At 45.6% G+C, this 16,087-nt stretch overlaps 1 protein-coding gene across 1 annotated transcript; it reads right to left on the reverse strand.

Moving 5' to 3' along the window:
- Window positions 1-4,040: 4,040 nt before the first annotated feature.
- Window positions 4,041-5,167, reverse strand: LOC119341884. Its single transcript, XM_037613732.1, has one exon. The coding sequence runs from the start codon at window positions 4,886-4,888 to the stop codon at window positions 4,514-4,516; it is 375 nt and encodes a 124-aa protein (XP_037469629.1). The 5' UTR covers window positions 4,889-5,167; the 3' UTR covers window positions 4,041-4,513.
- Between the last annotated feature and the right edge of the window lie 10,920 nt (window positions 5,168-16,087).

Raw genomic sequence — 16,087 nt, forward strand, 5'->3', positions numbered from 1 at the left:
ACTAGTTGAATTAATATAACTAGTTTATTTTTAGTAAAAAAAATTAGGTATATGAGATTATTTGAACTAGTTGAATTAATATAACTAGTTTATTTTTAGTAAGAAAATTTAGGTATATGAGATTATTTAAACTAGTTGAATTAATATAACTAGTTTATTTTTAGTAAATGCTTAGTTGAACTAGTTGAATTAATAGAACTAGTTTATTTTTAGTAAGAAAATTTAGGTATATGAGATTATTTGAACTAATTAAAATTTAGGTATATGAGATTATTTGAATTAACATAACTAGTTTATTTTTAGTAAATGCTTAGTTGAATTAGTTGAATTGATTGAATTAGTAAGTGTTTAATGTTTCGCCTATATGAACATATATAGGAAATGTCGTCTCATGACGGAAAAAATTTCATTATGTGCGAATACTGTGAAGACCAGCGCGGCCTGTGCGACAGAAATTTCTTGTTGATGATAGGCGATTCAGCATCAAGCTGGATGAGACCTTCGAATTCGATACAGTAAGTCACAACGACAAGTCTGTTTTCGTAATTAAGCATGACTTATATATGCTTCATTTGCCTGACTTATAATTTTTAATTTTCACTATTCTACTAGCGCATCCCCTGCCATGCAAGAATTTTTGTCTTGGATAAGATATGTTTCAATGCTATGGAAACTATGGAGGTAAAGAGAGTTTATCTGAAAACTGATCATGGTTATACTTTCAACGTCAAAGTATACAATGCAAACATGTACACCTATTTTGAATGCAAAACTTGGTAAGCACTATGCAAGACTTATGCATTTGAGCTTGATATGGTTATCACCTTTGATATTCGTTCGGAAGATGATATTCAAGGTAATAGAGACATATGAGTCGATGTGCAGACGCCTCTAGTTCTACCATTATGTGAGTTCTTCTCAACTATATTTTTGTCTTTGATATTGCTTATTCAAAAATAATTGACAACTAGTTTCTATTGACAGCTTATTTCCATTCAAGCAAACATGTCCGGCGCTTGGTAGACAGGACCTACTACTGTCCCGGAGCTGAACTAAACTACGAGGAGATAAGTCATTATGTTTCATGGCTTGAGGATCTTCATACTGTCAAGACAAATTTTCTTTCTGGACTTAGAAATGTTAGTACTCAAAACGTGCGACCAATAGTGATCGTATTGAACTACGGTCACATCTATTTAGGAATGATGGTAAGATTTTTACTATTTGTCCTCAGTGCATCTTTTGCATACATAATTTTTTTGCTAAACTTTCATTGCTAAGTATATTAATTAAGTACTATATGATGTTCTTCAACAGGAACTCCCGATGACAGTTGTGCCTCAGGGGATCGAGACTAAAGGTCACATGCCAAATGTTAGCTTACGGCCAAGATATCCTGCATTGCACATGAGTGCATTCAGTATTTCTAGAAGCGATGAATGCTTAATAGTGAAAGATTGGAGGAAAATTGTTAACGATCACAGAGAAGTACTAGGGGGCAGCAATGAGAAGAGCAGCCCACGATTAGGAAACAGGTTCATCTGCATGCTCTAGTATGATGAATCAGGAGAGCTATACATGTTCTATGCTATTTTACCTGTGAGAGAGCAGCAGGAGTGATTTAGCTAGTTCATGCCCTTAGTACTTGTCCTTTCATGTCCGTGTTCTTCGTTCTGAACTTAATCTTAAAGAGTGATTTGCTTTTGTGGTGTTATATATATGAACGCTTATAATATCATGACAATCATGTTGAACTTGATGATATTTTTGCTTCTGGTACAAGTGAATGTTTCTTCTTTAAGCTAGTGTTGGTGGTGATTAGATAGAGGTAATGACTATAATGATTAAATAGTGATAATGACGACTACGATGATTTTAGCTAGCTAGCTAGAGTATATATATACTCATGTTGATGATATGATGCAAGAGTTTTTTATATTAATATGATGATATGATGATGAGTTATTATATCATTTAATGAAAGAAACCGCAGATTAGTTTCAGCTGTATGGATCCTACCTAAATGATCAAGTATATATACCATATCCATATATATTATACTTGATCACCTAATTAGGTGATCAAGTATAATATGGATATGGCATATACTTGATCACTTAGCTAGTAGCTAGATCCAATGCATCCAGTCGAAACTAATCTGCGGTACTTTCACCTAATGATTTAACAACTCATTATGATGTAAAACAATCACTAAATTAAATTGAAAACACAAAAATTAAAGGAAAATAAAAAATACCCAAACATTTAGTACTTTACCAACCGGTACTAAAGTCCTACGCGCACCCGAGCCTGGCTCGTGCCACATGATGGCACTTTAGCGCCGGTTCGTGACGAACCGGTACTAAAGGGGAGGGGGGACCTTTAGTCCCCACTCTTTAGTGGCGGTTGGCGAACCGGCACTACAGGCCATCACGAACCAGCACTAAAGGCCGGTTCTGCATTAGTGATACACTAAACATGCAGAGCATTGTATATCCACTAGCCGTGTATATATGTTTTGCTTTAATATTTAGGGACATAAGAGGGAACTAATTCTAGTCTACTAGAATCACAAAATAAACTAATGCAAAATTTGGTAATAAAAATAAAAATAAAATAAAATAAAGTAAAATAAAAATTAAAACCAAATAAAAAATTGTAGCTTTCTCAATTAGAATGAATTTAAGGCATTGGTATTTAAAATAAAATAAAATAAATACAAAAATTGCACATAATTTTTTTTTCATAGTGTGCAACAATAAGCATATAATAGTGTAATTAATTATTTGGACTCGGATATCATTTGCACGGATATTAGATAGTACTTGCCCTTGTATTTCAGAGATTAATTGTCTTACTCATGCCGATGGTATTACCTCAAATAGTCAAATAATCACAAAAAAGGAATGCAAGATTTGGTAATGAAACTAAAAATTAAGAAAAACTAAAGATAAATAAAACTAAAACAATATTAAACAGATGTAGTTTTATAAGGAAGAATGAATTAAAGGCATTGATATTAAAAGGAAAAAAATGGCAACATCTTAAATAGAAAATTACACATTTTCACAATATGCAAAAAGAAGGGTATAATAGCGCAATTTTCCAGACTCCAGTATAATTTGCACACATATTACATAGTACTTGCTTGTGCATGTGTATGCCAATGATTAATTGTCTTACTCATGCCGATGGTATTACCCTAAATGAATCACACACAAAAACAGATTTGGTAATAAAACTAAAACCAAAATAAAAGCTAAAAAAATAAAACTAAATTTTGCTAAGGAAAATGAATTAAAGACATTGATATTACCCTTAAATGAAGAAAGATGATAAAAAGAAAGAAAATGACAACAACTTGCTTAGAAAATTGCACCTATTCAAAATATATGCAATAAGAATCATATAATAGGAGAAAAAATCAGACTCCAATATAATTTGCACACATATTACATAATGCTTGTGTGTATAGGTCAAGATTAAGGGCCTCTTCGGAGGCCTTCCGCTCCACGAGGCCGCTCCCGGAGTCGACGAAGTTCCAGTTAAAAAGTGTGGAGCGAGAGAAACGGTACTCTGCAGATTCTTATATACCGCGGAGCGGGTGGGCCGCCGAACAGCCCCTAAGTGTCTTACTCATGCCAATGTTATCGCCTCCGAAGTGCATACACAAACATGACGAAAATGAATTGAGTCTCATTTATTTCGTGCGTACGACAAGAAGCACTTCGACAATCTTGCGAACACAGAACCCTAGTGACCCAAGCAACAACAAGCATCAACTGAAAAACAAATGGACTACTACCGGACCGACGCATAACCCACTAGCCTAAGACTAACGGACTGAAACCTTTCCGCTGAACAAAATCGACTGAAAACAAAAGTTACATCAGTCAACTATAACCCAGTCAACTATAACCCAAACAGACCCCAAGTACGAATCATGAACTATGTGAATGATGGTTGCAAATTCGGGTGAGAGCTAAAAATAATAATCAGGCACCTGTTATATAGCAAAACCGCTTTATTTTCTAACTCTGTTGAAAATCAAGCCTAATTACTTGCATCCATGTGAGGACATGGCAATACAAACATGTGTAAATACAATGAGATACATATACACTACTGTAGATTACTACAATGAGCACTACTTTACATGTCCTTCCATCTGAGTAACTTACAAGAAGCCTGCATAACTCCAGTACAATGCTTTTGTACAGAGTGACTACAATGCGTAGCCGAAGCCTGAGCTAATACTCAACACAACCGGATACTACTACAAATGCTACGAAGCACATTACGTAATAACTTCATGCTCGATCATACGGAGCTTGATCGCTCCTGTCTCGAGCAATCATAAGCTAGGACGCAAATTATTCATTCCTCAGGACGGCAGGCAAGCCACACAAGGCACATGCCCCCCAAGTACGTATTATTCCTGACGTCTTTGCCCAATCATTGGCGAACAACCCACCACGAGCTAGCTATCCTTCGCCTCCGGCTAGGCGATCGATCAGGCGTCGTCAGCGTCCGTGCACCGGGGGCCTGCCGCCACCTTGCGCCCCTGCGGCGCGGCGGGTGACGCCGGCGGCGAGTCGAGGCAGCGCCGGAGCAGGCGCGACACGGCGGCCACGAGCTCCTCGGACGCCTTCTTCCCGGGCGCACGCGGCGCCTCCCTCGCGAAAGCGCCGTGCCGGTCGAGCGCCTCGGCCGTGGTGATGGCGCGCTGGCCCCGGGCGCCCGCGCGGCGGATCTCGTCGCCCACGGCAGCCGCGCAGAGCCCGCAGACCCAGCGGCCCATGTACTCGGCCCGCACCGCCGCGATGTACTCCGGCGTGCACTCCTCCGTGAAGCCGCAGCACTCGCACCTCGCGGCCTCCACCTCCATGCTCGCGACGTCCGCTCCGCTCTCTCTCGATGAACTTAATTACCGCTCCTTCTCCCAGACGACGTAGGACGACGGGACGGACGGCGCCTCGGCTGCTCTCCGGCTGCCGCTCCTCCTGCTCCTGGCCTGCTCGCTCCGGCTGGCTTCTGCTACGGCGATGATGACGGCGTCGGCGCCTGGTGTCATCGCAGTCGGGCGACGTCTCCCTCGCGCTTCCCTCTCCTCCGCCTCGGCTCGCCTCCCCTCCCGCCCTGAACTTCTCCGCACCGGGACATGCGGTGGCAGCCAGGTGGTATTTATGCACCGCCAGCGCCGTGGAGCATGTGGCCACGTCTTGCCCCGCTGGCCCCGCGTGTCGGTGGGGGCAGGGGGAGGTGGTAGCTCCTGTACGGGCCGTAGCCAGTAGCGGGAACCGGCTCGTCTACCGTGCTGAAGGCACGGCAGGGAGCTACAGTAGCCACGTAGTGGGAATCGCAGAAGGCACTGCAGGGCCCTATAGCACTATGCACTGTAGCGAATCTACTGTAGTAATCTGTACTGTAGCGGGCACCCTGTAGCACCACACTGTTCATGAGTTCCTGTAGCGCGCGGTGAAAAATCACAGAGGCACTGCAGGCTACTGTAGCTCCTCTACTGTGCCTTCAGCACGGTAGACGAGCCGGTTCCCCGGTAGCGTGGGGCTGCTAGAGGGAGGTCCACGTCGGGGGGCTGAGCTGGGTGGGCGCCCGGCCTTTTGAATGCGTGGTCTGTGAGTACTGACAGCTGGCCACGGTGGGCCGCGCGGGCTGCTCGCCGTGCCCAGGGGTCGGGTGGATTTGGTGCGGGTTCGGATGGGCCGTCGCTGTTGCTGGGCCCCGCCTGCTGTTTTCGTGCGCCTGACACGTCGCTCTCGCGATTTTATCGCGACAGGAGTGTTTTTGTCGCCCGTGGCTCCTCGGTTTTGTCTTGGGTTGGGTTGGCGCCCCCAATCATAAGGCCACTTTTCTTTCTTCTTTTTTCCCCTCAAGTAAACTAGTGGTGGTGGTAAAAAACTATCATAATAGCTCCAAGTATACTGGAAATTAACACTAGATGCTTTAATCAGTGATAATCAACTAGCTAACACAGCAAGTTCATGGTTTTCCGGTTGAAAAGAAAGTTGTTTTCAAGGGAGAACCAGTCGGCATCTCATGGAAAGAAAAAACACGGTGCAGACAAAAACGAAGTTACCAGCACTGAAATACAAAACCCGCTCATGACACTACGCCCACCAGATCTCAACCACTAGCGAACTAGACCAGCGCCACATGGAAAGATGCTCTAGGTCTGTTCATGATCATGCATCGTTCATGGCCATAGCATCTACTATTATTACCTAACATGGGATATCGGATGTGTACGTCAAAGATAGTGCTAGTAAGGGCATCTCTAACCTGACCTTCAAACCGTCCACAACCATCTGAATCGTGTAGCCCGTACGTGTTTGGCGTCCAGCGCGGTTCAGACGTATTTTGTCATCCAGCGTGCTCTTGCATCGATCCATTCGGCAGGCAGGATGCACATTTTCCCGCAAACCAGAGACAAATTTGGGGGTTTTGCGGGTGTCCGAACCGCTGCCACGCCCATGTCTGACTAACCTGGCCCACCCAACTCCTCCTCCCTCGCCTGCACGCGTTTCCAGCTGAAGCCAACAACCCTCATTCATGAGGGCTGTGGACGTGACCGCTCACTAGAGCCGGCCTGAAGCCGCTCACCGGCCAAGGGCACCGCCCGCTGCGCACGCCTTCTGTCCGCATTCAAAGGACATCCATCTGCCCGCCTAGCTCCATTAAATCGACGCGTGTGCCGGGGAACATACTTCGGCGCCCCGAGCGCCACACATTCGTTCATGTGCCGGCCGACATTGAGCACCTCTCCGGCTGGCTCCTTGCATCCGTCCGCTATATAAATGTGACTAGGCGTCGTGCCAGAATTACACACCTCACCTCAGCTCTCTATCTCCTCCTTGTACAATACCCGCCATGGCCTCCAGCGAGCAGTGGAAGGAGTTCTCCGGCATTGTAGCAGCCTGGGTTGCCCTCCAAGCCAACCCGATATATGTTGGCTTGCAGGCAAACCCTCCGGTTCCAGCGCCACCGCCATTGCCTCTCGCCCATCCAGGCTGGCCAACGCCTTCTCCCGACAACTCCATCGCTAGCAATGGCGGAAACACCTCAGGCAGGTGGAGAAATAAGCCATGTTTGCAGAGGTCGGCACGCCCACGGCCACCTCGGACAACGAGGAAAAGTATATCATGGGAGGCCACCGTCGCTTGTGTCCCAGGAAGGCCACCGCCACCGCGTCGCCGGGTGACACAGTTGGTGTCTTGCCCAGTGAGCGAGGGTGTAAACCATGACGACCGCCTTCCCCCGCCCAAAAACAAACCTTTATCCGTGCTTCACGAAGGCGGAGGCTATTCTTCCCCTTCCGCTAATGCCTACCCCTCCGGGGCTCCCGGCAGTCCAACGAGCGGGTTGCCGCCATAGGGAAGACATGCTATGGGAATGCAGATCCGCCGCGGCTGGTCATAGACTAGTTTTATCTACTCCGGTATAATTTACTCCCTCCGTCCCATAATATAAAAGCATTTTTTACACGGACGGATGGAATATTTAAAATATGTCCAAATTGTAAATATTTTTGTCTGATTTGAATGCAAATCATCCCGTTTGCATGTAATTCGTCCGATCTATTGAAAGGCGGTTTGGAATGTTTGTAGATAGCTTTGGATGGCCAACTCCTGCATCCGTGTGCGCGGACGGATGCGATGTTCGTTTTGCGGGTCAGATTTGGAGATGCCGTGAGTACGTGTCAAGAAAAAAAATTGTATGCATTGGCGTCTGGCGACGCCACGCAGCCTTGCAGGCGAGCCGTGAGCGCTCCCCCACAAACCGTATCCTTACTACTGCCCCGAAATAAATGTCTCAACTTTAATACTAGCTAAGTCAGACCTGCATTTTTTTTTGAACTTACACAAATTCTCATGTCAGGTACTCATGTTAGATTGCGACCTCGCAAGACGCAAATGCCCAAGAACACGAAATTCTTACTTGTCCTCGGAATGCGTTTTGGAAGCTGCTGCGGCAAGTGGACAAGCCGGGCTCACATGATCGACCTCGACGTTGCGGCCTCATGTACGTCTCGCAAGGTTGGTGGAGGTGCCAAGTAGCGTCCGATCCGAGTAAACAGCGTCATCGATCTCGAAAGTGGTCCGCTGTGCGCACGCACCTGTCCAGGGTCGCTGGCGAGGGCACAGCTGCCTAGGTACCATGCATATTCACACGCACACGTGAATCGCGCGAGATCTATCTATCGATGGCACATCCTGGCTCCAAGCAGAGACACACAGCATGTATCAACAGCGTCCGATCGGTCCAGATGGAACTTACCGTGCCGTCCGTGCAACAGTGTGTACGGTGAGCGTGCGAGGAACGTACCGGCTACCGACAAGGACGCGACGCCGACGCGACCGATTCACACTATGGCGATTTTAACTGTGACCTGAGAGCATCTGCATAGCCCATATGACAAGTATGACTCCTCGAAAGCTCGCAAACACGCTCAGTGACCGTACACTCCTCAAATTAGCACAACTGTATCCGAACATCTCGTACGAAATTTTCAAATCCATACAAAAGCATGCAAACGAAAAAACCTATGTACTACGCAGATGATCTAGCTACTCCTCATCGGAGATGCGAACTATCTAGCTGCAGCTCCGGCTCCTTCGGTGCCTCCGGCTGCTCCGCTCTGGCCCCCTCTTTCTCTATCTCCGCATCGAGTTCGGCGAAGAGCACGCCGGACACCGTCTGCTCTTGCAGAAGGAACTGCCGGTTGGCCTCCACATAGTCCTCATCCTGGACGGACTCCAGGACGGCCTGATGCTTCGCCATCTCCGTTGCTTAGGCGACGGCAAACTCCGCCTCAACTTACGCTATGTTGAACCCTGGAGCAGGCTGCTCCACCTCGTCCTCCTCCAGATCCGCCACCTCCATCAGCTCTGACAGCTGCTCTCCCTCCTCCCCCAGCTGCTATTTCTCCTCCTCCTTCTCTGGCTCCTGCGAGTCCGGAGGCAGCCCAACAGCAATGCGGGCGGCGTGTCTTGCCTGGATCTCCTCCGCGATCTGCCTCCTGGTGTTTCGGCGTGAGCATAGCGTAAATGGTGATCTTTCGCCGGACCATGGTGATGCCAGAGAGCATGGGAGAGCGGGAGAAAGGAGGTGAACGGGCTCGGGCGGCGGCGCGAAGAGGGAAGGAAGAGGATGAGTTAGGGTTGGAGGACGCCGGCCGGGTTAAATAGCCGGATTTGGCCTCGAACGGTGAGCCGGAGCGGCGCCATGCGGTGTTCACACTGCCGCGACAGAGGAGCCGTCAGTCGGCCTGCCAAGTTTCCAGACGCTTGAGGCCCGTTTGAAGCGCCCGTCTAGATTTTTCATGATCGGTCAGTGACTAGACGGGCCGACCGAGCGTTTGTGGTGTCGCGCGATCTTCATTCATTCCGGCCGGCCGGCCCACCGCGGGGCACGGGCAACCAATGTGCCCCGTACGTCGCGACAGCGCCCTGCACGACGGCGAATGATCGGAAGAAGCAGGTGGTGCTAGTGGCTGGCGCCGCCGACTAGCTGCGCCCGTGCAAGTCCGCGTCGCGGGGTTCTGCTCGTCAACTTCGACACAGACTCTATCAACCTATCACCGCGCGACTTTCCTGCTCTAGTTTTATCCTTTCCATCACTGCTCCTCAGCTTGTCGTGGTTGATGCCTACGCGCGCGCCGGCAGCAGTGCAGCGTCGCCACCATCAAATCATCACATGGATCGCCAACTAGCCATACGAGCGGGTCCCACCAGTCATGTTCAGTATGGATGGCCATGTTGGAAAATAAGTGTTTTAATTTTGTACCAACTTTAATACAAAATGTAGACACTTATTTTGGGACAGAGGGGGTAATAATTTAAGTTGTGCCAAAACAAAGATTCAAAAGTTCCGGAGCAAACCATACAAGTTTCTTAGGTATTGCAACCTCCTATAAAGACTATCCTCGACGAAATAGCGCCCGCGTATGGTGCAATAAAATCGTGTCATTTTCACTGCGGGAGACAAATAAATTGCGTCATTTTCCTACGGTTGATAGTCTTGTAGAAAAATGGTGACACGACGTCTTATATATTTACGAAAAAGCACATGTATGGTGCCGTAAATCATGTCATTTTCGCTGCACAGACAGAGAAATGGTGTTTCTATTTATTTTTGAATGAATCGCGAGACAGAGATACGGTGACATGATGCCTTATGTCGATAAAGAAACACTACACGTTTTCAGCAAGAGTTGTTTGTACTAATTGACCAATTTAATTAATTTAAGGGGGCCCACCTAATGCAATTTCACTGTGTAAAGACGATATGACAATGATTATTCATTGTAGAATTTATTGGGCGGTCTAACTTTTTTTGTGGGGGTTTATCAGTGAGTCTTGGTTGCGACTCCGAATTTTCTACGCAGCAGGAGGGCCTCTCATGGAATATTCGTTGGGGCATTTCTCATTTCTCCTATATATGGCTGAAAATTAATTGCTCTTCGAGTTTCATTACTGGTAAAATGTGAAGTTCTGACGTGCCAAAATGCACACGATTATCCCTTTATTTTATACAGACTAGTCAACGCCACACCAGCCATTCATCTATCTACCACCACAAGCTTGTGGCCTTCTTGGTTGCAAAACCAAAATGTCCTTGTTAGCAATTTACTACAAGGTGCCAAGGTCGGGACAGTGACTGAACTATACTGGCCTCGTGCGTGACCATAGACGGTGTGTTTCGAGAGAGTGAATAGCAAAAAAACTATCACATTACGGGCTATCGTTCCGGAAAACTACCACTTTTTTTAATTTTCTAAAAAACTACCACAAAAATGGCGGGCTGTTCCAAAAAACCCAAGTGGTCGAACGGTTACGTTTTAAGTGGGGTTATGACATGTGGGGCCCGCCCATCAGGGTTTTGTCGGCTACAGGGCTCACGACGCATGGGTGACGGCCGTTAGGGCGCACGAGCCGTCCCGACCAGGTAAAAACGAATCCGGCCCTCACTCTGTCTCCCTCGCGCTCACTCACTCTCACTCTCCCCCTCGCTCTGTTTCCACTTGCCGAGCTCGCCATCATCGCCGACCACCTCAGTTCCTCGTCGCCGGCCAGTATGCCTTCTTGGAATGATGGGGATGAGAGCTCCGACGACGACAACATGGGGGGCAACCTGATGGACGTGGAGTACTTTGTAAGCCTCATCCTCCTCCTCTCTGTCATTATCTAGGGTTAGGGTTAGGGTTGAATCGATTGGGAAATGAGGGTTGATGAGCTACATATTTGTATGGATGGATTCGTTTGCATTGGTTAACTGTTAGTTTTGATCTAGGGTTTGGATGGCACTGTGCTGTCTGATCTGATCTACCTTGTAAATCTGATCTGACATTGAGCAAAGCAAAGCTTAACTCAAGTTGAACTAGTTGATGCATTGGTTCTGATCTACCTTGTACTGCATGTAGGACACACCTGACACCATCCCCGAGCCACTCTAGTGTGGTGCTCCCATGGAGGAAGTTGCCAAGTGCACTCTGCACTAGATGAAGCCTAGGAAGTGTGCTGCTTTTGAAGGTGCTAACACTGGGAGGAGGTTTTATGGATGCCCCGTTCAGGTGAGTAATTTAGTATGCTGGTTGGATTCAGTTATGCTAGGTGGATTCAGTTAATGTGTAGGTGGATTCAGTTAATTTGTATGTGGATTCAGTTAATGTGTAGGTGGATTCAGTTAATGTGTAGGTGTTTTTTAGTTTGCAGAAAGTAAGTGATTGAGTTATGCATTTTCTGAAGTATGTGTTGTCTGATCAAACTACAGGGAGGTGTAAATTGTGGTGTAGTTCAGTGGGTTGATCCTGTCTGGCCTGATGCACTTAAGAACTGCCTCATCAAGCTGTGGGAAATATTCCATGAGCAAAACCTTGGAAGGATTCAAGACAATCATGCATATGAGGATGAGATTGCCAAGTTGAAGAAGGAGTATGATCATCTCTGCACTGAGTATCATAAAATGGTTGATGATGTTAGCAAGATGTTTGACTGGCGGGATGGTGTTGGCAAGATTGACTACCAGCAAGCAATGGATGCTGAGAAATATGAGAAGAAGAAGGAAGAGCTAGAGCTGGAGATGAAGATGGAGAATCTAAGGCTAGCAAAAGAATAGAAGTGATCCTTCAGTCCCAGGCAGAGATAATTCACAACACCAAGAAGGCTATGAAAGAGATCAAGGCGGATAGGGATCTTCTTGCACAAGAGAAGAAAGAGCTTGAGAAAGTAGTCGCTGATCTGCTGAATGCTGGCCATGGGAGCAAGGAAAAGCTTGAGCAAATCAAGGCCATACTAGAGGCTTGAAGATTTGGACAATGTTGGTTAAGTAAGTAAGGTGGCCTACACATATAACAGGCCTTGCAAGAAGATGGTAGGAGTATATTTTGTGCAGTCCTATATGAACTGTTTAAGTTATGGTAACTGGAGTGGTGATAGACTTTGAGAACCTTTGCTAAGTCTGGCTTATGTTATTGTACTGTTAAGAACCTATCTATCTTAAGTAATCCAGTGAAGAACTATTTTATTTCCTAAAACTAGCAATGTTGTACTAGTTTATTTCTGGGCTTAAAACCATTATGTATACAATCTGGGCCTAGTACTGGGCTGGTTTATTACTCCTGTGCCTACCTACCACCAACCTTTAGTACTCTATAAAGCCCACCCCTTGGCAGAAACCGCAGTCAATCCCCCCTCCCCCCACCCTTCTCCACCCCCAGCCGCCAAAGAAAACCCTAGAATCCCAGGGAGAAATGGATCTTGGAGAGGTTATAGATGGAGAAGAAGAGGTTCCCAGGGGAGCCAGGCGTAGAGATGCAAGGAGGAGGGTGAGAAGGAAACTTGCAGAGATGATCCTTGCAGCACGCAACCGCAAGGACATAGAGCAGTTCCTAGAGGCATTCCCCCTGGCTCCAACCCTAGTGATGATGAGATCATTACTAGGCAAGGAGGAGGGCAAATTTCCATCCTTTTCAGGTGACTAGGCAGAGGTAGACTAGGATTTTGTACCCATGATATTGCTGTTATGTTTCTGTGGTCCTAGATCTGTCTCTCTATCTATGTGATGTATGAATTTGGTGTAAGAATGATGTTGAATGAGCTATGTATGTGATGAATCAAGTTGTCTATGATGCAATGTATGAAGTTGGTATAAGAATAATGTTGAATGATCTATCTATGTGATGAATCAATCTGTCAGATGCAATTTATGATTGAATCTTTTATCTATATTTGTATGTATGAATGATTTGATCTGTTCATCCTAGATGGCCAAATCTTGCTGGTAGACAAGTTGCCACCCAAAGTGACAAAATTTGGCCACTTTAGGGTTGGTAGACAAGTTGCCACCCAAAGTGATCAAATTAGACCACTTTAGGGTTGGTACACAAGTTGCCCCCACTAAGCGACCTAATTTGGCCACATTTTAGGTCATATGAACATAAGAAATAATTTTATATGAAACAATTCATAACTTAGGTCATATCAAATCAAAATAGAGCTTGATGGCAGATAACTCAATTGTTCCAAGAAGTTCAAACAGACATCACATAACTTAATTGTTCAAAGTAGTTCAAACACACACACACACACACACACACCAGATAACTTAATTGTTCCAAGTAGTTCAAACACACACCACATAACTTAATTGTTCAAATCACAACATAATTCCAAGCAAAGTGGAGTGCAACATATTCAATGGTTGCCATTGGTTGTGAAATACAAATCAAATTTGCTTGGGGCCCTCCTCTTCCTCTTAGAACCAACATCAGCTTGACCTGATGTTGATGCTGCCCTTGGAGCATTGGAACGTCTTGCAACTCTTGATCTGCTATTCTTTGCTGGAGATTATGCACTTGACCTTGTGTTCTTGGCTGGCGCTGAAGCTGGTGCTGGGTTCTTTCTCTTTCTTGATCTAGCTGTTGAGACTGCAGTACCAACAGTGGTTACCCTAGATGGAGCTGGAGATGGACCTGATGATGTGGCCCTAGCTATAGCTGGACCTGATGATGTCGCCCTAGCTGCAGGTGGCCTGGGTGGTGCTGAAGTTGCTAGGTAAGATGCCCTGTTTTCCTACAATTAAAAACAAGTTGCATCTCAAAAGATGTATGCATTAAAAACAAGTAGCAGATTTTCATAGATGAATTGGCTTAGTTACCAGGTGATTGTTTTTCGTTGTCATAAACTTAGCCTTAAGACTGTCTCCACACATTGTCCACCTGTGGCCTTGCTTCCCATAGTTACTGCATGTTATTGTTCCCATCCTTGATGTATCCTTTGGAGTTGGCACTTCAAATTCACCCTTTCTCCTAGTTGTCTACTTCTTGCCTTTCTTCTCCCTAAAAACTGGTGGTTCTATGTCTGGTGTGTTGGTGTTGGGCCAGAATTCGGGACCAGGGACAAGGTAGATGATGTGCTGGTATGCAACCTTATACATTGGTTTCTTAAAGAATGGATGCACATAATCTTCTGGGTGAACTTTTATCTTCTGCATTGCAGATATTGCATGGCGGCAATGTGATCCAGTCATGTCCCACCTCCTGCAAGAGCAGCTCCCTTCATCAATCTTCACACAATATGTGTTCTCTCCACTAGTTACTTGCCAGATATTGGGACCAGCCATGTTTGCTTCACAGTATTTAGCCCACTTCTTGCTCTCTTCAAGCTTCTCCATGTAATGTGGGGTTATTTCCCACCTACAACTCTTTGTTTTCTCTCTGATGCCCTGGTACTTAACCATTAGTTTGGTCCTCAACCCTTCAAACATGGTCTTAATTGGTTTGGACCTAACATCTAGAATCATTTTGTTGAAAACCTCACTAAGGTTGTTCACTACCAAGTCAGTCTTGCACACATGATCCATTGCATATCTAGCCCAACACTCCTTAGGGATGCCATTCAACCACATGTAGGCTGGTTCACATGCTGCTTTAAAACCTACCATTCCTTCTTTGTGACCATGTTCAGTGAAGGAATAGCTAGCTTTGTCTACCCATTTCTTAAGTTTTTCTGCTCTAAAGCCAGCTGACTGGAAGTTGGCATATATGTGTCTTAGGCAATATCTTTGTGAGGATTGAGGAAATACTTCATTAATTGCTTCAAGAAGGCCCTGTTGTTTGATTACATAAGCTAGTAATGAGATAACTATAGAAGAATGTACATAAGAATAATACAGAGTCAGAGAAAATACCTTGTGCCTGTCAAACATGATGGTGTAGTTCCCAAACTGGTTGCTGGTGCCAATGCAGACTCTAAGTTGGTTTAGAAACTAGGTCCAGCTAGGCCCATGCTCTTTGTTAACCACCCCAAAAGCAATTAGGAACACATTGTTGTTCCCATCTCTCCCAGTTGCTACCAATATTTGCTGGCATGTGGATAACTTGATGAAGCAACCATCAAGTCCTGCATAAATAGAGATAGTTAGGGCCAAATTGAATAACTTGCTTACATTTCAAACAGTACTACATCACTAATTTGTACCTATGAAAGGCCTACAACCAGAAAGAAATCCATCTTTTGATGCCTGGAGGCAATAGAACATGTACTTGAACCTTGGTGTGGGGGCTGGGTTCAAAGGATCCTCAAACGTTGTCACTATGCACATGCTTCCAGGGTTTGTGTCAAGCACACATTGTAGATAGTCCCTCAACGTCAGATACTGCTTTCTATGATCACCTTGCACAACATCAACAGCCATCAGTCTTGCCCTATATGCCAAACTCCTACTCCCTCCGTTCTGAATTACTTGTCGCACGTATGGATGTATCTAGATGTATTTTAGTTCTAGATACATCCATTTCAGCGACGAGTAATTTGGAACGGAGGGAGTAGGTACATGCACCCCAAACTTCTTCGTATGTTTGAGAACTGTCTCTACATCAGCCTTTACATTCGATCTAAATGTGTTCTCCATAGCTTCTGCAACCCATTCAGTAGTAACCTTTGTACTCTCTCCACAAGATCCACAACTATGATCCATGTGGCCCTTCTTGATTGTGAATGTATCTTCATGGGCTACTTTGGATGGAGTCATGAAAAATTCACATCCATTCTTCCTCTCTGGGCACCAA

Source organism: Triticum dicoccoides, chromosome 7B (genome assembly GCF_002162155.2).
Source record: "Triticum dicoccoides isolate Atlit2015 ecotype Zavitan chromosome 7B, WEW_v2.0, whole genome shotgun sequence".
Lineage (NCBI taxonomy): Eukaryota > Viridiplantae > Streptophyta > Magnoliopsida > Poales > Poaceae > Triticum > Triticum dicoccoides.